Source organism: Giraffa tippelskirchi, chromosome 9 (genome assembly GCF_054371585.1).
Source record: "Giraffa tippelskirchi isolate mGirTip1 chromosome 9, T2T-mGirTip1v1.2.pri, whole genome shotgun sequence".
Lineage (NCBI taxonomy): Eukaryota > Metazoa > Chordata > Mammalia > Artiodactyla > Giraffidae > Giraffa > Giraffa tippelskirchi.
In genome coordinates this window covers 42,676,203-42,699,279 of record NC_137283.1, presented here as the reverse complement: position 1 = coordinate 42,699,279, position 23,077 = coordinate 42,676,203, and the positions used below count along the sequence as shown (strand labels likewise).

General features: G+C 37.5%; 1 protein-coding gene across 23 annotated transcripts in view; it reads right to left on the bottom strand.

The window, feature by feature from the left end:
* TASOR (transcription activation suppressor) overlaps window positions 1–19,955 on the bottom strand; it is a 51,386-nt gene extending 31,431 nt beyond the window's left edge. For 8 of the 23 annotated variants that reach the window (XM_081524860.1, XM_081524848.1, XM_081524865.1 and 5 more), the window contains exons 1-12: window positions 19,367–19,955; window positions 15,548–15,634; window positions 10,656–10,801; window positions 8,479–8,571; window positions 7,617–7,689; window positions 7,014–7,105; window positions 6,394–6,555; window positions 4,712–4,836; window positions 3,688–3,719; window positions 2,864–2,969; window positions 1,787–1,890; window positions 1,605–1,708 (exon numbers count right to left, since the gene is read on the bottom strand). In XM_081524860.1, the coding sequence (XP_081380986.1) occupies window positions 1,605–1,708; window positions 1,787–1,890; window positions 2,864–2,969; window positions 3,688–3,719; window positions 4,712–4,836; window positions 6,394–6,555; window positions 7,014–7,105; window positions 7,617–7,689; window positions 8,479–8,571; window positions 10,656–10,801; window positions 15,548–15,634; window positions 19,367–19,694 (1,452 nt within the window). In that variant the 5' untranslated portion in view covers window positions 19,695–19,955. The remainder of the gene's footprint in view (window positions 1–1,604; window positions 1,709–1,786; window positions 1,891–2,863; window positions 2,970–3,687; window positions 3,720–4,711; window positions 4,837–6,393; window positions 6,556–7,013; window positions 7,106–7,616; window positions 7,690–8,478; window positions 8,572–10,655; window positions 10,802–15,547; window positions 15,635–19,366) is intronic. The other 15 variants (XM_081524861.1, XM_081524849.1, XM_081524866.1 and 12 more) reach the window with 2 other exon arrangements.
* Window positions 19,956–23,077: the final 3,122 nt, after the last annotated feature.

Below are 23,077 nucleotides of genomic sequence, written 5' to 3'. Positions count from 1 at the left end.
ATGCTATGCTAAGTCGCTTCAGTCGTGTCCGACTCTGTGCGACCCCATAGACGGCAGCCCACCAGGCTCCGCCGTCCCCGGGATTCTCCAGGCAAGAATACTGGAGTGGGTTGCCATTTTTTTCTCCAGTGCATGAAAGGGAAAAGTGAAAGTGAAGTCGCTCAGTCGTGTCCGACTCTTAGCGACCCCATGGACTGTAGCCTACCAGGCTCCTCCGTCCATGGGATTTTCCAGGCAAGAGTACTGGAGTGGGGTGCCATTGCCTTCTCCGAAGAAACACAAAGACAAATGTAAATGGATGTCCATATATATGTAAATGTGCATATGCGTGTGTTCAAAGATGCCTAACCTACAGGTTTATAGCTGGTCGCAAAAAGTTATTGCTAGTAAGTGTACACTCTGCCTATAAGTTCTGTATATAATTTGACTCTCCAACCTATAAACGATGGATTGATTAAGCAAATGTATAACCAAACAATGAAATTCTATGTAGTCATCTATAAAGTAGCAAGTTCTAAAAAAAAAATCACTGATACAACTCTCCATTTGACTACTGGGAAACCGAGGCTCAAAAAATGAGGAGTAAAAAGACAACTGCTGAAAACTTTCTATTAAACAGCATACTTGTGCAAAAAAAACCCTCTATTCCTCGCTATTGGAATGTCCCTTAAACATTTGAACACAAGCTCACCTACCTCAAGTTAACAGAAATCGTGGACTAGCCTCTTTCCTGCAATCACCTCCGCTCTTTCAACTAACCTATAGATAGTAGCATCACATAACCATTTTCGATTCATTCTTGAATCCATCACAGTCTGATGCCTGAACTAGTAATCCCTCCACCGAAACTCAATATACTCCATATATACTAAATTAGGTACTACCTAGTAAATATCCCTTAAATCGATCTCTTCTTTATCCTTTCTCATCACACCTACCTTTACTCTAAATGGTAGTTTCCTACCTCATCTCCCCTCTCAATTCATTCTCTACAGAGTAACCTAAGTAAGTTTTCAAAACACAGTTCTGATCACATTACATACATAATCAAAACCTCATCCCATTCTTTAAAATCTATTTCTAGAGTATTAAGTCCAAATGTACAAACATTCGAGCACAACATAGCCCCCTACACACTTTTCCAGCCCTATTTTCTACCACTTTACCCAGTAATATTTTTATACTTTCAACCTCATCAAGGGCCTTGTTCTTTCTGAATCTTCAAATACAGCGCAGTCTCTATTGGAACAAATGAGTAACTCCATTCACCACATAATCCAGGAAAATAGTCTCCTGTCTCACTCTTTACCAAACTATATACCCTGCATAAAAATGGGATAATAAGTACTTGCTGAATATCACAGTCACAAAACACAATCAAGATACTTCATGGAAAAGACTAGTCTATAGAGGATCTAGTGTCATGGCTAAAAATGAAAAGCACCAAAGGCCATAATACAACACTTTTAACCAAATGGCAGCAACAGAGACTTCGTGGTATTTTCAGAGGCAAAAATGAAATAAACTGAAATATTATCGTAATCACTTATTAATATGCACGTTTCTAAGGAAGGAGGAGGAACATCTGAAAACCTTTAACTCACAAGTTTCTCCTTCTCTAGTTTCTGCAGCAAACTTTCCATGTTACTTCCAATCCTTGTCTTTTCTACAACTTCATAAAGGCTGCAATACATTCCATTCTTCAAAACTGACATAAGAAAAAATACAGTTAGTATTCAAATCAAGTCTGCTTCTTATATATTGTAATAAAATTAAACTGCTCTACCTTCATTTGGACCAAAGTAAGTTTCCTTATAAAATAGTGCTGGAGGGATTTTCTGTTTCAGTTGATCCATACTCATAACGGTTTCAACATCTAATTTCTCAGGACTGAAAGAAAATTGAAAAGGCTTATTTGCCTTATCTGTATTTTTAACTCTAGTAATGTTCTCTCTCAATCACTCTCTCTGTCTCTCAGACACATATATCTGGATGGAATAAAGATGAGCATATTTATTAATATCATACTTGATATTTGATATGTGAAGTTCACATGTATATATGGGTAGCTAAACAGCCCAGCAATATTGCCAACCTTCTTTAAGCCAGAAGCTAGTATCAATTTTCCAGCCACAAAGGATGAAAAGTTGTCATTTTATTAAAGGCAATTCAAGTATGAACAGTTAAATTGCTCTTCTACCATTTATGAGGACCCATAACATTTACTGTGGTGTAGCAAAAGGTCATTTTAAATCTTTCTATTCCAACTTATGTTGCAAAGGACTGAAAACAGCCTATAAATTTTAACTAAACTCACCACAGCAAGCTGTTTTCAACAAAGAAGTGTTAACTTGTAAGTCTATCATGTTCAAATTGCTAAATAAAAAACGTATCTACTTAGGACAAAACTTTGAAAAATCACTTTTAATATTTAAATCACTAAGAAAAAGTTTTATGCCATGAATGTATATAACTATTTAGCCTATCTGCAAATCAAGACAGAAAAGCAGAGAGCTTTTTTTAACCCAAGTTTCCAAGTTATCAAATCAATCTTTTTTAAAAAAACAAATCAGGTGGGTGGGGGGTCCGGGAAGGGGAACACATGTAAACCCATGGCTGATTCATGTCAATGTATGGCAAAAACTATTACAATATTGTAAAGTAATTAGCCCCCAACTAAAATAAATAAATTTATAAAAAAAAAAAAAATAAAAAATAAAAAAACAAATCAGTATTTATATTTAAGTTCTTATGGATCAAAATAGAAGTTAAATGTAATAAAAGCAAAAACAAATGTTAAATGTAAGTAAGAACTGAATAATTAGCAACTAATTGCTAGTTTCTTACAATACATCATACTTACAGCTTGATAGGCAAAAAAGCACGAGTGGCTGACCTCAGAGAAATGTAACACAGAAGCTTTCCTTTATTTAAAAGCTGTCCTTTCCACAACGTGTAGTTAAATTTATCTAAATAAAAAGAATAATGACACAACTCAGACTCTCGGCAGCCCAGAAGCAAATACATGTTTACTAGATATAAGGGGAAAAATATCCAGAAACACAGACAATAACCAAAAAAAAAGTCTTGACATTTCTATTTACAGAGAATTCAAATAGTAGGATTTTTGTTTTTGGTATCTCTTTTCGTACAAAATTATTCCAGATGAAAAAGATAACAAATTTATTTGCCTACATGTCCTCCTATCAGAATGCTGAGGAGCAAAGACAATACAGTACTGCCCTCCTCTTCCCCCCAAAGGAGACAACACTAAATCCAGTCAACTACACACACTCCACACAATGTCACATAGTTTCCACTTGTGTTCTTTTCATTGTGGAGAAACTTGAAGATAGAAAATGTCAATATTGCTTTTAATCTTCTCTCCTTAATTCTAAATCTCTGATGAAATTAATACTTAAGTCTGAGTTGTGAAGCTTGTTTTATTTTTTTTACCTTTATCAATCAAAGTGCTACAATTCTTTGGACTATTCACAGTTAACAGCAGATTCTCAAAGGAGACCTTATGTTTGGATGACCAAGTGTCAATGCTACATCATAACATGGCCTCAAGTTTTTTCATACTTGCATTCATTATAAAAATAAACAAAGCACTTAACTTATTTTTTTACTCAACATAATTCTTCTGATTTATAAAACTAAAGGAAAGAAATACAAGAATCTTACCTGTGTTTCTATCTGCATTAAAGCTGTTAGATCTACAAATAAATTTTTAAAAAGAAAAGAGAAATATTACTGATTGCTAACAACATGAAAGTTAACATTCAGGGCCTTGATAGAAATGCTATTTTTAATGGCATACTGTACAAAAAAATTAAATCCTTCCCTCCAAGTATGAAGAACAAATTACTTGTTATAACATTTAATAAACCCAAGTCTACATGGAAAAATCAGAATTACTTACTTGCCTCAAAAATTTTCCCAAAAATACCCATCAGGAGAGAATCTAGTCCTTTAAAGTCTCTGTCAATTCCTTGATTATGGTGATGAGATTTGAAGAAATAGCCTCAATCATATTTAAACATGTTCATCGTTCAATAAATATTTACTAAGCTTCTATTATTTATTAGGCACAGTTCTGGATAACAGAATTACAGGGAGGAACAAAACCCTTGCCTTCACAGAGCTTACAATCTAATAAGGAAGACAGGAAACAGTCAAAAAGTAAACGTACAGTTTGCCAGAGGATGATCATTTTGTGCTCCGCAACAAGCAAAGCCACTGCAACAACAAGCCTGTGTACCTCAACTGAAGAGTTGCTTGCAGCAACTATTGTACAGCAGCAAGTCCCAGGGCAGCCAAAAAAAAATGCATTTGAGGGAATTCCTGGCAGTCCAGTGGTTAGGACTCTGCACTTTCACTGCTGAGGGCCAGGGTTCGATCCCTAGTCAGGGAACTAAGATCCCTCATGCTGTGTGGCAGCCAAAAACAAAACAAAAAACAGCACTGATACCAACTACACAAATTTTAAGTATCAGGAAAAAAAGGTTAATTGATGAGGTTTTAGTAAATTTTAGTTTTTATTTCCAGACATCTGTCTTTCTAATTCTTAAAAGTCATCATGAACAATCCTGTATTTAATGAATTTCAAGAGAAGCAAAAAAAAAAATGGGAAGTGCTCCTCCTAACTCAGCAGTGTAAGATACATGACAACAGATTCTAAATGACATGTAAGATTCACAAGTCTTACCTTGACGAAGGTACGAACTTCTGAGTTTGTATATCATCTTTATAAGCAAAAGACACAACTGCGTATGGACACACGTGTCTTGGTCTTCGCCTTGGCTCATCAAAGACATACTCATAAAAATAATACTAAAAATAAGAAAACACAAAGTTACCTCTCTTAAGAAGGCAAGAATTACAGAGTGGAATGTTGTATTTATCTGCCTAATAACTGAGAAACACAATATAACTGAAGTACCTCTAACGAAAAGTTATCTTTAAGCACTGCCTGTCAATTTACTTAAAATAATTTATACTTTATATAATTTCATAATATAAAAATATTGTGCTTATACACACAAACACACACACGTATTGTATGTATATCTGTATCTAAATGCCAGGATACTAAAAAAGTTTACTTCCGAAGAGCTGACCACTGGGAATGTGCAACAAATCTCCCCCCAAAAATGTAACAAATGGAGCATAACTTCCCAGGTTAGCTCACAAAAGCCATTGGTATGGAAATAAAATAGTAAAAACACAATGTCAAGCAAACCTATCACTATGCTCATTATTTCAAAGGAAAAACAGATTCCTGACTCCAACCGCAGACAAGGCAATATAGGGAAGGTGGCAGAGATTACATAAGTGACAATACTACTACTGTCCAGAAGGCAATGAAGTGAGTTAGTCCAGATGATTTTGGTGAATATAATTTTTGCTAAAAGGTCTTACCCACAGAGATTCTTCAAAAACAAAGGAGAAAGTATAAATTTTTTTCATGTAAATGAAGTAAAACATCAAAGAAAGGGAGAAAAAAAAAAGAGAACAAACATTTCCAGGGAGGTTAGCACCACTGCTTTTATACACAATCCCTTTAGATATATACACTTTTTTTTTTTAAAAGAATAACATTCCTTTATAGTCAAACACCATATAAAACCATGACTGATATCAAATATTATACTTTTAGGTATGTGTACAAAGAAGACTACAAATGCCCCTCATAGTCGTGCCCGACTCTTTGTGACCCCATGGACCACAGCCCACCAGGCCCCTCTGTCCATGGGATTTTCCAGGCAAAGATAACTGGAGTGGGTTGTCATTTCCTTCTCCAGGGGATCTTCCCGACCCAGGGATCAAACCCAGGTCTCCTGCATTGCAGGCAGATTCTTTACCGACTGAGCTACAAGGTATGTGTCATTTACTATAAATCAGTTATATCTGAATAAAGCTAAAGAATGAACTGCTTGAGTTTCAGAAAAATACTAATAAAAATAGAATCTATCAAATCAGTAACACAAAGTGATAAGAATCAAGGTAATTTAGGGGGCTTTAACTTTACCTTGAAGGTTGAGTAATATTTTATCAGATAGGAATTTTCAGGCCATGAGAAACCAAGGCTTTAAGATGAAATGAGATCGCTGAGGGCAGGAATCATACAAAAGAACAGGCTGGAGGTCAATCTACAAGCAGGGAGAACTAGCAAGGCTAAGGAATCTGAATATCACCCTGAGGAGGACGACTGTATGTTTCTGAGCTGTCTTGGAAACACTGAACGAACAGCAGTGTGAATCACTGGACGATGGCAGTGCTAAGTCTAGACTAGTGTGGTCGCAGAGGGAACTGAAAGGAAGATATTTTAAAGTATTTAGTGACAAACTGATATGAAGTCATAATACTAAAGTGGATCCAGGCACCTACCTGAGTAAGTTCATAGGCTCTGTAAGCCAGAAGTGATGTAATCCTATTAACATTCTTCGACATATGACATTCATGCTTTGGTGTTGGGTCCGAAGCACTCTTATTTAATACCGATTCTGAACTTTTTACACCCATGGGGTCATATACACTCTTTATTTTACCCTAAAATAGAGAAAACTTTTCACGTCCATCAAAACCTTATTATTAACTGTATGATATTAATATGATAGTATACCTCTGAATACAGATCACTTATGACAGTTTTTTTAATACTTGGTAATAAAGTAATACCCAAAACTTTTTACCAATACTGAAGTAGTAAGAAAAAGTTACCCTGCCCCAGAAAAAAGTTTTGAATTTGTTTAATACAAGGAAATAAAAACTTTCTTCACAACACTCTTCACTTGCTTAAGTGACATTATGAACGTATTTCCCTCTTTCATTCTTTTCGTTGGAAAGGAAAGCTAACTTTAAGGTTCAGTAAATTCAGATTAAAGATGGCAAACCTCTCTCAAAAGTATCTTATATACCAAACACAAGCAAGTACTGGCTTTTAATCAAACTCCTAATCCAAATCAAATGTTATCTTTGATATATTGAAATATGAAAGTCAAAATTACCTTCATTATTTTAAAAATAACCACATCACCCACTGCCCCAGCTTCCAAAGGATTAGCTTGTAGTAAATCAGCATACCTAGAAAGATAGACACCTAGTAAAGAGACAAATGAAAGAATTATTAATAAAGACACAAATATAAAAAGTCCAAATACTTAACCCAAGTATTATAATTATATAATATTCTAAGAGATAAAATTATAAGAGATATTATAAGACTATAATAAGAGATAAAGAGATAATTACAAGAGATAAAAGGTATCACACCTTTAAAAAATATATATATAATGACAGTGAAGATAGCTGATATTGAACCAAAGCAAAAATAAAACCAGAAAAAACATGAAACTAATCAAATTTCTCAGTATCACTAGGACTAGACTAAGACATTGGAAAAAAAAAGATAACCCTTGTTCAATTGGAAGTATGCAAAATCAGAAAAAAAGGACAAAACTGGTTTTACACTGCACAACCTGGAACTAGTCTCTTTTTCTGCGAATATGACAAAGTATACATGAATTTAATTTTTAGGACTGCAGCAAAACTAGATAATATATTTTTAAAGGGCAATTTAGGAGTAGGTATATGGAAAAAGAAAAGATTACCCATGGAAGGATTGCCAAGAATTGTTATTTTGGACTGGCCCACCTGTAGTCCTTTTTCACATATGCTCTGAACCTAAATAAACAAAACATGTCATCTTGCAGTCACGTTATATTAAAAATGTGAAAAGATAATCTATAAACTCGTTTTAAGTAAAATTCAAGCTTCTAAACTATATTTTTACATTACAGAAATTATAAATATACATGCTAGTTTACTCATAACAACTAAATATCAATGTAAAACTGGTTTACATTTCCAATGTAACCATAGTTGAAATCTATTTTTTGTTTATGCCAAGTTGAACAGACACTCAGAATTCATGACGTTCATATATGTAAACATTCCCTTTTAGGGAGAATTAGAATTGGCAAAATATTTGAGAGACAGTAACTCCATTTAAACATCAAAGGAGAAAAAACAGTTCTCAGCACATATAATCAGCAATAGAGAAGATAATCTACTTTTTCTGGTCTTTATTTTTAATAAGAGGAGAATTGCTTTACAATATAGTGTTAGTTTCTGCCATACATCAAGATGAATAAACCACAGGTATGCATATGCCCCCTTCTTCACAAATCTCCCTCTCACTTCCCACCTGATAATCTACTTTAATAAAAGGAAAAGTATTAATTATCAAGCACTTTCCAGGGGGGAAAAATAGCTCTGATCAAAGAAAAAAATGAACATATCTGAAAAACAAATCACAAATCAATGAAATACTTTGCGCTACTAAATCACTTTTTCCATTTATACACCAACAAATTGTTAGTTTATAAAAATCAAGTGTACTGAATAATTGCAAATTTAGTAACCACAATGCAAACATTTTCAAATTATTTTTTATAAAATGAGTTCACTTACCTTATACCGATCAACCATCAGAAATGCATAGGATTCTGAAAGTTCTTTATCTAAACGACCATCAAACTTCAGTTCTCTTCGCTTTTCTGTAAACTAAATGAAATTAAATCTGTAACAATGCCTTAGCTTGTGCCTATGTTTTTCAAGTAAAGAGTTTCAGCAATTTTATTTCTTAGAAATTCCATATGAGCACTTCCTTGGTGGTACAGTCATTAGGACTCTGCACTTCCACTGTTGGGCACCGAATTATGATCCCTGGTCCGGGAACTAAGATCCCACAAGGTGTGAGGCACAGCAAAAGAATTTCAAACCTACCAAAATGGAAATTATCTTTTCTCTCCCTGAAATTTCTGCACTTCATTTTTTCCTCATTATAATTGGCTCTTTAGTCTTAATTTACAGTCAAATAGCCTCTAGTGCTGAACAATTTTAACTAAAATTCTATTAAAATCTTACCACACTTTTTTTTTAAACCTGCAATGGGTCTTCGATGCTGCCACGGGCTTCTTCTAGTTGTGGCGAGTAAGAGCTACTCTTCTAGTGGAACTTCTCACTGCAGTGGCTTCTCTTGTTGCAGAGCACAGACTCTAGGGCACTCAGGCTTCAGGAGCTGTGGCTCTCCAGCTCTAGAGCAGCTCAATAGTTGTGGCACATGGGTTTAGCTGCCTCAAAGCATGTATGATCCTTCTGTACAAGGGATCGAACCTGTGTCCCTCTGCACTGGCAGGCTGCTTCTTAACCACTGGACCACCGGGAAGTCCCTCCCATAGATTTTTAAGTACATATTTTGATTATCTTTGGATTTCTTATTTTATCTGACATGGTGCATAGCATATAGTTGTTGTTTTCATTGCTGAGTGGTGTCTGATTCTTTGTGACCAAATGGACTGTAGTCCACCAGGCTTCTCTGTCCATGGGATTTCCCAGGCAAGAATACTAGAGAGGGCTGCCATTTCCTTCTCCAGGGGATCTTCTCGACCCAGGGATCGAACAGACGTCTCCTGCATTAACATGCAGATTATTTAACACTGAGCCACCAGGGATGACCCACTGCATATAGTAGGTGGCTTAATAAATCTGTCTAATGACCAACTTCTAGACTATAAACTCATTAGAACAAGGAAAAATATTTCATTTCTTTGCAACTGTATTCTCAGTTCCAAGAACATAAGCCATGCTCCATACCCATAAATGTCCATACCCATAAGAGTGACTTGATCTAAGTACATCTGAACTGTAAGTCACCCTAAACTGCTAGCATTCACTTTAGACACAAATAGATATGGAGCCTGTATCTAACAGATTTACATGCAATATTCAGGCCATTACTGATCTTCAATAATATAATGAATTTTTAGACTAAATTTTCATATAAATTAACAAATAATCCCTATCATACCATGAAACCACATCAAACTACCAAGGTTTTAATTTTCTCTGGGAGCCAGTAACATTTAGCTACTTTAGGGATCCTTTCCAAGTTAAATACTGATAGCACTGGATTAACCAACTTTAAAAGTACAAAATTAATAGCATTTCATGTACATTAGAAAGGAGTATACACATCAAATTGTTTCCAAACATGTCATTTGTATTACCTCCAAGATTATTATGGCTTTTCTTAAACTAAAACTCAAACAGTATTCTAATTTGTACACAAAACTTTAACTTCACTACCTAAAAGGTTCAAATACTCCCCTTTGTTCTCACTAAGAATTTCTACTAATGATATTAAATTAAATTCAATTACCTGGCAATAATTAAGGGAAAAATTAAGCATATCCTAAAAATAAACGCACATTTTATTTCATTAACCTTGGAACTTAAGACACAACACACTCTTAGAGATTCCACTTAACTAACATATGCTTGAAAGATTAAAAAGCCTTTTGATGAATTTACAATGAAGCCATTAAACAATAAGTTATCACTATGCTTAAGATTCACTTTTAGTAAAAGAAGTTACTTTATACAATCACACATTAATTTAACACACAGATAAATGCAGTGCAATATCAAGAGTGTTTAGGGGAAAAAACACGTCATTTAAAACTTGTTTTTCCCTTTCATAATTTGGCTTTCCTAAGAACTTCAGCATTTTTTTAAAAAAGTAAAACAAATACCAGGCTATTAACTGGTTCTGAAAAATCTTACAAAAGGTACAATCTAAAACATACCTCCTTTTCCAAAAGCTCATTATGTATCAAGCAAGCACGCCTGTAGTTAAAATTTGCTACTGAAGTTGGTTCAAGGTAAGATGAGTGGAGAATATTTAAAACATCTTCAAATTCCCGAGAGCCTGGAGTTAACGGCTGAAAAAGTGCTAAAATGAAAAACAGTATTAATTTTAAGATTCTATCTTAGAAGTAGTTTCTTATATTTTTGTGGCTTCAATATAACTTATAAATAGAGTGAAAAAAATTATCAAGGCTATCTTATTCCGTGAAGTGCGAAAGACACTTAATTGAAGAAAAAGTCTAGCTGCCTATTACTTGGGTGTTTTGTGACATGTAAAAGAAATACTGATTAATTCACTGAAGAAAAAACTTTATAGGAATGAGCATCTGGCATTATACATGCATACAAGGAAGTTACAATTTGGCAAAACTTAGCAGATGCTACACTAGGCAACCTAAACTACTTAAAGATGCCTGTGTATATTACTCATAAGAACCTGTGCATAAACTCAAATCACCACAACTCTTACTTTATGTTACACATAAGTAGTATGTCTAGGACCATTTAGTTCAGCAAATTAAATGCTTATGCCATAAGTAAAAGCATAAAAACACTTAAGACATTTAGGTGTCTATAGAATAAAATTATTATATCTAGTTTTTAAAACTAAAGTTAGAATAACATGCTGCATCCATTAGCTTGTTGTATTACCAACATAAAGTAGGAAAATATTTACTATGAAAACTTGGTGAAATGGAAAGATGTGGGACTTTGGAGTCAAACCTGGACACAAAAAGCAGCTCTAGTATTTACTGGCTTTGTGAGAGACCCCAGGGAAACCAACTTAACCAAGTAAGCTCATTACTTTCTTCAGTAAAAAGGAGAACTCGAGCTATCCTAATAACCACTATGATGCCATACACCATATAAGACAACACTTGGAAAAAGCTCTAAGCACAGCATCTGGTGTAAAGTAAGACGGTATAAGTTTTTATTCCCACTTGGCCAACTACTACACACTCCCTTTAATTTTAAAAAATACTTAAATATTCAATGTTCTTCAATCAGGAGCCTAATAACCTCAAATTTCCACTTTGTGGATGAAATAATTTGACTTATAAACTTCAAACATCAAGTCTACATATATGTATACATTTTCCCAAAACCAAAAATAACCACTTTCACTGTTATTCATAGAAAAGATGTTATATGCTATTACCTTAATTTCTTTCAAGATAGTATTTATAAAGAATCAATCAATGTCAATCAAAATACCTTTAGGCCACTACTGGAAACAATGTTCTACTTGTACTAAACAGTAGCTGTTTCTACTGTATTCTCTATCCAGTTATTAAGCTTTAAAGGACATAATGTCAAAGGATATATCCCTTCATTTACCAATGTATATATTACCAAAGTTTCTGTAAAAGCGGTAGCTTTCAATGAGATAATGTGTACAGAACAAATGATCCCCACTACTTCAGAATTACACACTAAAAAAGCGAGGGTTGGGTATAAAATCAACATTACTTATAACAATGCAACAAAGACACCAAGAGTAAACAGGGGGGAAAAAAAAACCACTCAAAAAGAACTATTAGATGCAAAAAAGTGTCCTATAATCAAATCTACTGCAGATGGATATGCTCAATAATCTATTCATTGCAAGCTCCATGAGAGAAGGAACTATAACGGCCTTGTTCATTTCCTTTACTTGGGGCACTGGCCCCAAGTTGAATGAATGAAGAAGCAAGTAAAAAAAAAAAAAAAAAGAGAGAGAATGAAATGTCAAGATTTTTTTTATACCAAATACAAATATGTTCTAAACTACCAAAATATGATTGTTGTCATTGTAAATTAGGTCTCACAAATTCAACAATTCAGTGATTTATAAAGCAAAATGAAAGCTCAGAAAACAGCAAGAAATCCATTCTCTCAATTCAAGTCTGTTTTACAGAATGTTGTAGGAGAAAATGTTTCATCTTTGTGTCGATCCCCAACTAAACTGGAAAAACCTGTGAGGGAAAACAGCATGTGGAGTAGTTTTATAGGCTTTCACATTCAAAATAAGCCAAGCATGATTTCTAAAGTTGGATTTTATACATGATTGATTATGTCTCTAAACTAACAAGTGCCTTCAGGTATCTAAAAATGTGACAAAAAGAAGTATCAAGTGGCTTTAAATTTCTATTTTACTACTCTACATAAAAGAAATTATTTTTTTAGTTAAAGCTATTACAACACTATTTCCACCATCAATCTAACCAAAAGCGAAAGATATCAGTTAAATCATAAAAATGTATATAGAAATTAACTCTCAAATCATTCTCTAAAAAGTACTTAACATTTGTTTCGTTCCAAAGCAATGTCGAGTCACCTCAACTGTACTCAACTAGTCTGCCAATATGAAAACACTTGTGAATTTTTTTTTTTTTTTTACAGAAAAAGGTGCAAGATTTTAGGTCTAACAAGAAATACTTGTATCCTAAGTATTTCAAATGTCTCAACTGGCTTTAGTAGTTAGGCTAGAGTTATAATTTCTATTTTTTATTCCCAAGTATCACTTTCTAGAAGAATAAAATTTTGCTATAACTATTTTTAAAGATTTCAAGTCAATGTGCTAGTAATGGTAGTTTAGAAATATAAAATATTCTGAAAGTACATTCCCTGGTCGTCTATTTGTCCTTAATAACCACTGAAGCATGTATGTTATCAACACATCCTGTCACTTCTTTTAAAGAAAACATATAGATGTCACAGTATTATCATCTGAGGCAATAATAAATCTATGACTACTCAAATGGGGAACAGAATATTTTATGTATTAATCACCCATTTCACGTAAGAAGTCGGTATCCCATATAATATTCTCCAAATTCTGACAATTTTTGAGTCTAATCATTAATGGCTCATTATTCCTTTTCAAGTATGTACTAATAGCTTTATATTGCTAAGTCGCTTCAGTCGTGTCCGACTCTGTGCGACCCCACAGACGGCAGCCCACCGGGTTCCCCTGTCCCTGGGATTCTCCAGGCAAGAATACTGGAGTGGATTGCCATTTCCTTCTCCAATGCATGAAAGTGAAAAGTGAAAGTGAAGTCGCTCAGTCGTGTCGGACTCCTAGCGACCCCATAGACTGCAGCCTACTAGGCTCCTCCGTCCATGGGATTTTCCAGGCAAGAGTACTGGAGTGGGTTGCCATTGCCTTCTCCGGTGTTATTTTAGACTGATTACAAAAAAAAAAAACGTTAAGTGGGGGAAAATATTTGGAAAATGTTTTACCTTTAACAAGTGCAGTGTTATCACAAATACCGGCCATAAACACATAAAGGAACGCTTTACTCTCTAATGCTTGAGGAATATCATGATTTAAAGGTGAAATCTTAAGACAATTTGATTCCTTCAAAACACTTTCACTCAGGGAAGACTGGAGCTTCCAAACACGGAAAACTGAGCCCACCTGTGAGAGTGGAGGGAGTTCCTGGCGGGGCTGCGGGGCCCGGACTTCACCTGCTTCCTGAAGAAAGAGCAGGAGGGGCAGCTCCCCGGGGCTGAGCGTGGAAGACCCCGAGGTGCACCTGGCGAACCAAGTGGTCACCAGCACAAGTGAACGCCCTTGCTGCTGCTACTGCTGCTGCTAAGTCGCTTCAGTCGTGTCCGACTCTGTGCAACCCCATAGACGGCAGCCTGCCAGGCTCCCCCATCCCTGGGATTCTCCAGGCAAGAACACTGGAGTGGGTTTATATACATTATCTCATTTAATCACCAAAACCACCCTATGAAATTCATTATGGCTATTTCATAAATGAAACTGAGCTAATACTTAACTTGACCCAAGGTTAATATATGAATAGGGCAAGTGGAATTCAAAATAGGCTCCCTAGCTGCAAATCTTGTATCCTGAACTGTAAGTAAAAGAAAAGATGTAAATGGGTATGTAAGAGCTGAAACCAATCATTCCAAGAGCTGGAAAAACAGAATTATTTCCTTATTTTAGATCAAGAAATTGTAATAGCTATATGGATACTAGCTATAAGAAAAAAAGAATCTGATGTCTAGCATGTTCTTTCTACCCTCTTTTGTCTTCTTTTAAATCTTATTAATATTTTTCTCATTTAATGCATTTAACAGGGTCAAAAGCCATAACTAACACCCTTTTTTGGTCTATAAAGGTTAACTAACAGCAGTCATAATAATTCTTCCAGACATTAATATATAATTTTGTTCATATACAGGCTTTCCAACAAATCTGTTATCAGAAAGATAAGTTACTGAGTTGACTTCTGATATTAACAAGGTTTCTCTACTGACAAAACAGATTATGAATGTGTTTCATCATTTCTTTTCCCCTCCTTTTTGGCCACACCACGTGGCATGCAGGATCTTAATTCCCCAACCAGGAATTGAACCTGTGCCCCCTGCAGTGGCTGCAGTGTCTTAAGCACTGAATCACCAGGGAAGTCTCTTTTATAGATGTATTTTTATGGGATTCAAGGAAAAGAGTTAGAAAGTACTTGGAGATATATAATTCAAATAAGGAAACTGATTATACCATCAAATCAGAACTAGAATATTTTATATTATTTGCAGCATACAAAACATATTAAACATACTAAGAATTCAATGTTAAATTTAAATAACCAGAACAGACATAAAATTAAGATCTTCAAATAGGAGCTTTGTTCCTCAGCCAAAGAAACATTTTTCCTCAACTACTTTTATTAACTTATTTAGTATCAATATCAATCTTTGTGTTTGTATTAAGATTATGTGAATGTAAAATATATATATACACACCTAAGTGTAAAAACAAGCTAAACTTTTAAAATAAGATGGACCAATATTATAAAAATATACCAATGCAAAATATAAAATATACATTTCAACTTACAGTAATTCATGGAAGAAAAGGAAATAAGAGTAGGCTGGCAATCACATTGGTCTGCAATTCTCTCTGAATCCATCTCTCTGATGTCTACTAATGATTAAAATACAATGAATATGCATTTGTTCCTCACAATTTACTTTAAAAATCACTTTTCTCCAGTCTAATAAAATTACTACAGACATAATACTGTAGGAATAGATGATTCATCTCTAAATCACAATTGAAACATTAAGTGTAGAATTAAGAATGAACATTCTAGCAGAAATCTAGAGATAACAAACATGAAACTTGACCTTTTTGGACTGGGGAATATGTCAAAGAGTTTACCTCCATTACTTAGAATGTTTATGCTCCTATCAAATGTTTTATGTGGATGACTGAATTCTGCCTATACTTTACTGCTCAGATTTACTTCTACCTATGGAAACCTGTGGTACTTGGAACCAAGTCATTCATATAAAACTTTAAAACATCATGCAAAAATCCTTAAGACATTTAATCCCAAAGTCTTCAAAAAGATAACTCCAAATTTTGTGGGAAAGGATGGGGATTTGGGAGGAGAATTGGTCATTAATTATCCTAAACTAGACCAGTATGGACACAAACGCATGAGATCATTTAGTTTGTGATGCACCTGCAGCAGGAGAGCAGTTAATCTTGTTCCCTACATAAAGCACTAACCAATACACATTTTCCATAAAGTCAATCATCACTACGTTACTTTCCAAGAACTTTGAAGGGAAAAATTATGTTAAATACAATTACTGATTTTGAGGACTCACACTACTAGATTCTAGAGTAAAAGAAGGCAACAGTAAAACACCCACTGAGAAAATGCAGTTCCACAATTTGGTAAAATTTAACAGTGCCTCCTTACAGTGCAGAGAGTAGCCTGTCCAGTAAGTAAAAAGAATTAACAAATAATCATAAAGAGTAAAATTTTACTCTAGTCAACAGCTCACTTAATCTGTTAGTACTGATTATATGTGTTAATTTTATAATGAACATAATTTGTCAATCTGAAAATTCCCCAGGATGAAGACATACTAAACATCACTAAATTTAATAGTTAATTTTTTAAAAAAAAAACCATAACTTTTCCATAATGAAAAAGAAATAAGTATTTTATGCCTAGGTTCAAATTCCAACTCCACCTTTTACTAGCTGTGTGACCTTGGGCAAGTTATTCACCTCAGTAGTTCACTTTCCTCATCTGTAAACTGGGAATAGCACCTACCACATAGGATTACTTAGATTTAATTAACACACATAAACTTACAACAGCACCTACAACTTACTAAACAGTATGAAGTGTTTGCAATATTATCCCTTAATTACAATGGCAGTATTTTGGATGTTCTGCCACTGTGAAGATCAAGAAAATGCAAGTTCTACTTAACAAAAGTTTATCTTTAAGCTACCAAGAATACAAGTCCTAATCTTTATTTTTACTGGAAAAGCAAGACACAAGCAAAGGCCTGCCATATTAAAATACGAATGCAACAGAATCTTTGATACAGAAAAGTTCAAGAAGAGGTATCTAATATTCATGATAAAAGACTCAGATCAACAGCATGAATACCTAGCCAAATTCTATACAAAGTGTTACCTTTCAAGTCTTCTAAGAGGGTATTATTTGGGGATCAAGTGTGAAACTAGCAGAATCTACTGCACTGTTTCTGATAAAACTGTTTTTTTTTTTAATGAAAAGTTGGAACTTTTCTATGAAATTCCATCACCAAGTATTAACTCCCTTCACGTTGGGCAGGATGAAGTCCACGATAGTAAAATGCTGCTTATTTAAGTTTTAAAAGCTCTATTTAAATTGCTATTGCACTATTTGAACAGGTGCTGCTTGGTGTAGAAATATTTACACAAGTTAAAAATTACTCATTTTCATTAAACATGAAAAAAGTTTACGTGTTATATTTTCCTTACCAAAACCTTCCTGAGAGGAGAAAGGCCTCTGCCTGTAAGTGAAAATGGAAAATATAAATTTTCCCCAAGGGAGCATGAGACTCTGGGAGAAAATAAGGTTTTATACTTCTTAACGCCTCAATTATATCTTTTAGTGTGTTCAATTGAAGTCTATTTTAGAGCAGCCTCTGGACATATTTAAAAAAAAAAACCACACACACACTAGCCAACAGTTCCTAGTGCCATCCCAAACAGAACTGTCAGGGGTTTTAGGCCAATTTTCTGGTCCTGTGAGAAGTTAAAATGAGGTACATCGTGCCTTACGTTTTGGTTAAAACTTTTTAGAAAACAGACTGCAAAACTGTATCAAGCTAAAAAAAAAAGAAGGAAAAAGTTCAAGCTGCTATTTCAACCTTACAATCAAGAGTTCATCTAAATCTACTCTTAATCTATCCTCTACCAATTTATAATTTAGGCTGAAATCTAATTTTCCTCATATTGACTATACATCTTAACTACATAAACCAAAAGAACTGATAATCCTGACCCTTAAAGAATCCTCTTGAACCCTGAAATCTATTACATTAACTCAAGATATTTCTAGAAACATTCCTCATGCTAGCGGGCGTAACTTCATCTTTCTCAGCCTGGTTTCTCACACCAAGGATTCCCTTGGCTTTCTCATCCAAACAGAAATTAACAACCTGACTTGTCAGTATCTTACTGACAAAAGGCTATCAATTTCAGCTGTGCAAATGTAGCGGTTGTGCACGTGCAGAGAGGAAGCACATGCTTCATTCAAGATTCTCTTTACCAAGACTCAAGGTACAAGTAAAAAACGTTTCCTACAAATAAGAAAATTCCTATTACTTTCCAAAGTAAATCTGAAAAACGGAACCACGCACTAAAACAGAAAAAAAAAAAAAAACCCGCTTTAAATTGACTAAATCCAGGCAGAGCACCCCAAAATCACTGGATGGTCAAAAACTGTATTCTAAAAACAGAAAACGGTAATTTCCTCTATAAGAAAGGTGTCACAATATGGCATCAAGTTTTAGAAACGTAACGCTGTTAATACGTTGTTAATGTAACTGTTTCCATTTTTGTTCCACGAACCAGACTGGATCTCTCAAAAAATTTTTCCTGAAGTTGTCTCATTTGCAAAATCAAGTCGGTGACTCTTGGGCAAAAGCTGACCTCTATTTTTTTTATAGGGAAATTACTGCACCAAGAACCTACCTTCCCCATCTTTTCGAATACAACGAAAAACAAACTAAGGCTTGGATTTAAAGAGAGCCCTATCTAGCACTTCAAAAACAGGGCGGGGGAAAAAAAAACTACATGGAAATGAAGTGTGATGGAAAACAGCAGTGTGCATGAATCACATCTAACGGAGATTTCTAAACAAGGGAAGGCGCTGACATCGATCAAATTTCAAGTAGACATAGAGCTGAAGAATTTCCACAGGGAGAAGCGCTTGTGGTCCTCGCAATGCAATGGCCTTGGAGAAAGCCCCAGAATCCATGGCCACGGGTTATTTCCACAGTGAGACTTCTCAGAAGCATCTTTAGAGGAGGACACATCAGCTTCTCTGCCTTCAGGGGCTGGGAAGGAGGGGCGCCGAGCACCATCTTTCCTCTCTGGGAGCTGCAGCCTTACGGACAAGCTTCAAAACTGAGCTACTTCCAACTTCCACGGGGAGAGGGGGAGCAGGGAGCGTGATTCCACCGCTTTCCTCTCGCACCAAGCGCAGCAGCTGGGCGGCCGAGGCTGTGAGGGGAGAGGCGGCTGGCGCTGCATGCGTGTTTACGTGTCTCGGATGGGTGTGGGAAGGAGACAGAGAGGTTCTAATGAAAAGATGGAGGGGAGAGAGAAAGAGGGGTTGGGAAAGAGGGGAAGCACCACCTTTCTTTTCTCTGCTCTTCCTGGGGATCTGAAAACTCCTCCTAATGGGTCTTTCGGGCTCTTCGGGGCCTTTGGGCAGTGCAGCCGCGCCCGCCTCAGAGGAGTCCTGAGGCTGCTCGTGGCAGAGGCTCGGGGCGGCCTCGGAAGCCGCGGTCTCCTCAGGCCCGGCGCCGCCGCCGGGCTCCGCGATGCTGAGGCCGCCGCCATTTTGTGGGGAGGACTCAAGCTCCGGAAGCGTCTGCTTCATCTCGTCGTCTCCGCCGCCACCGCCACTTTCCCAGTTCGCGTCCGTCGGCGGAGAGACCTCCACCTCCGCAGCAGTCGCCATCGCGCCGGCGTGAGGAGCTCCGGGAAGCTTCGGCCGACAAGGTCGACGGGGGTGGGGGGAAGGGGCGGCGGGCCGGCCTCGCCGCCAAGCTGCTCTCAGCCCACCGACCCCCTTCCCCCCGTGGCCGCGGGCCGCTATCCCCGCCCAGCAGCCTCTCGGGGGCCCTAAAGCGGGCGCCCCAACCGTACCGCCCGGCCCCGGGAGCCGCTCCTCGCTCGGGCAGTTCTTCAGCCGGCCCCCGCCACTCAACGTGCTGGCGTCGGGGCCTGGAGGGGGCGGGGCCACCACGGAGCGCTCCGCCAATGAGGACGCGGCGCCCGCCTCCGCGGGTGCGGATAGACGGCGCCAGAGGGCGGAGTCTCGGAGCGCCCGAGCCCGCCAAAAGGGGCGACCGCAACGCCCGACGAGTACCTCGACGCCGCTCCCGGCTGCGGGTTAGATGGGTTTCATGGCGAGCTGCGAGTTCCCGGAGCGTGTTCGGCCAGTGCTGCAGGCGAGGGAGGCGTACTGCGCCAAGTCCTGGGAACGCAGGCGTCGCCTCTTTCCGGGCAAGATTACCTCGCTTCTCCGCGCACGACTTGCATCGGCCAGAACCGGATAGAGGCAGTGGTTGTGGGATGATCCCGGCTTTGTGAAATATTTGCATGCATATATAAAGGCTTGAAGTGGTGATATGATAGTGACTGCAGCGATAAGAGCCCGAAAGCCACGGGGGCCCGCTTCAGTGACCTGTTACTCCCACTGGATCTTACATTTTTACAATAGATTACTCCCACCCGCCCCCCTATTTTTATCTAAAAGGGTTAGAACCAGTGGCACGCCTCCCGCAAGCTGTAAATTCCTTGGTCCTTTGATTTGACTTCACAGCCTAATGTTAACAGGATTTGGTTCTGGGGAGCTTGAGAACGGCTGCTGGCTTTTAGATTTTCCATTGCTGTTTCAGTTTTCCTATAGCTAGTGTATATTAAAGAAAAATATAAACATTTGCAACTACGTTAAATATACAGCAAGCGATCGTTCTACCTTAAAACAACTAGACAGGCAAGTTAGAAGGCCTTTTAAATAGCTTATGCTGGTTAGGTTGAAACTATTTGGGCAATGGTGAATACAGAAATTATTTATTGCGTTCTTTCTCTATCCTAGGCACTGTACCTAGCGATTTATATATACTATGTACATTAAATTCTCACAACAACAGATGTTAGGGAGATGCTATTATGCACAATTTAAAATAAGTGTTGCAGTTAGAAGTATGGGGTTAACAGAAATACTACTATATATATCAAATAGATAAACAAGAAGGATTTACTGTATAGCACATGGAATTCAATATCTTGTAACCTATTATAGAGAAGAATCTGTAAATCAACTACAGTTCATTTACTATAGTTGTAAATCAACTATAGATAAGAGATAAAATGTTGCAAGACAGAACAAATTTTAGTAAAATGAGAATCTGAAGCAAGGTCTATTTAACTCTAAAGAAAAGGACTAGCCCTTGCCTGCTTTTTTTTTTTTAACTTTTAATTGGAGGATAATTACTTTACAATATTCTGTTGGTTTCTGCCACATAAAAATGAATCAGCCACAGGTATACTTATGTCCCCTCCCTCTTGAACAACCCTCCCACTGCCTGCTTCTTTTAAGATCTAATATTCACAGCAGCTCTGTATCTTTATGCATTTTATATATGGAGAAATGAGGATCGACATCTTGCTCCATCTCCAAGCAGTAGGATCAGGATTGGGACCCATATCTCTATGCTCAAACTCTACGAGTTGACTGACCAAATGTGTAATAATAATAAAACCCTAGGCCTTGCCACCTGGCTGCTACTTAAAGAGCATTCCTAAGGGCAATAGCGAAATTGGATTCCAGTGTCCTGTGATAAATATCATATCTGTTTCACAGCTTATAGGAAAAGCTGCTCATGACTTGCCCAACCTATCTGAATCAGCTCGGTATGTCACAGGAAAGTGAGTATAATAAAAAACAATTATTCCTCTTAGTAAATAGTTAATGTAAAAACACATTTTAAAATACTGATAAAAATACTAGGGCCAAGCTGACACAAAAATGCTACATTATTTTAAATTAAAAGTTACCCTTGAAATTGGGAGGAAGAGGCTTTGCTTGATAGTAGAGGCTATAGGAGATCAGACACTCAGGTGTTAGGGTCTCTAAAAGGTAATTTTGTTGTTGATTCATCAATGTGAAGTCGCTCAGTCGTGTCCAATTCCTTGTGACCCCATGGACTGTAGCCCACCAGGCTCCTCCGTCCATGGGATTTTCCAGGCAAGAGTACTGGAGTGGGTTGCCATTTCCTTCTCCAAGGGATCTTCCCAACCCAGGGATCGAACCCAGGTCTCCCACAATGCACGCAGATTCTTTATCATCTGAGCCACCAGGAAGCCATATGCATATATCAATAGATACCCAGTATGTCCATGGGGCTGGGGGGTTAAGAGTAATACCAGTAATACATAAGGTTCTGAAGCAAGAGCTACCAAAGGTTAAAAGACATAAAATCTACATTGTCCCCTACCCTCAGTAACAGACAAAACACCACCACAGAGGTAAACTAGAGAACAGTGAGGTAGTATAAAACTAAATATGCAGGGATCACAATTGCCATTTTACATTGAAAACAGAAAAAAAAAGAATCCAGTTCAAGTCTTCATTTTAAAAATAGGAGGGACTTCCCTGGAGGTCCAGTGTCTAAGATTCCGCACTCCGAACGCAGGGGCCCCTGTTCCATCCCTGGTCAGGGAATTAGATGAACAAATGCTGTTGTAACTAAAAGATCCCTCAGTTCAGTTCAGTTCAGTCGCTCAGTCGTGTCCGACTCTCTGCGACCCCATGAATTGCAGCACGCCAGGCCTCTCTGTCCATCACCAACTCCCGGAGTTTACCCAAACCCATGTTCATCAAGTCGGTGATGCCATCCAACCATCTCATCCTCTGTCGTCTCCTTCTCCTCCCGCCCCCAATCCTACCCAGCATTAGGGTCTTTTCTAATGAGTCAACCCTTCGCATGAGGTGGCCAAAGTATTGGAGCTTCAGCTTCAACATCAGACCTTCCAATGAACACCCAGGATTGATCTCTTTTAGGATGGATTGATTGGATCTCCTTGCAGTCCAAGAAACTCTCAAGAGTCTTCTCCAACACCACAGTTCAAAAGCATCAATTCTGCGGCGCTCAGCTTTCTTCACCGTCCAACTCTCACATCCATACATGACCACTGGAAAAACGTCGCGGCGCAGAAGCGAGGCCGAGAGGAGCTAGGCCGGGCCGGGGGCCGGGGGCGGCAACCGAGAGGGGCTAGGCCGGGCCGGGGGCCGGGGCGGCGGCCGAGAGGGGCTAGGCCGGGCCGGGGGCCGGG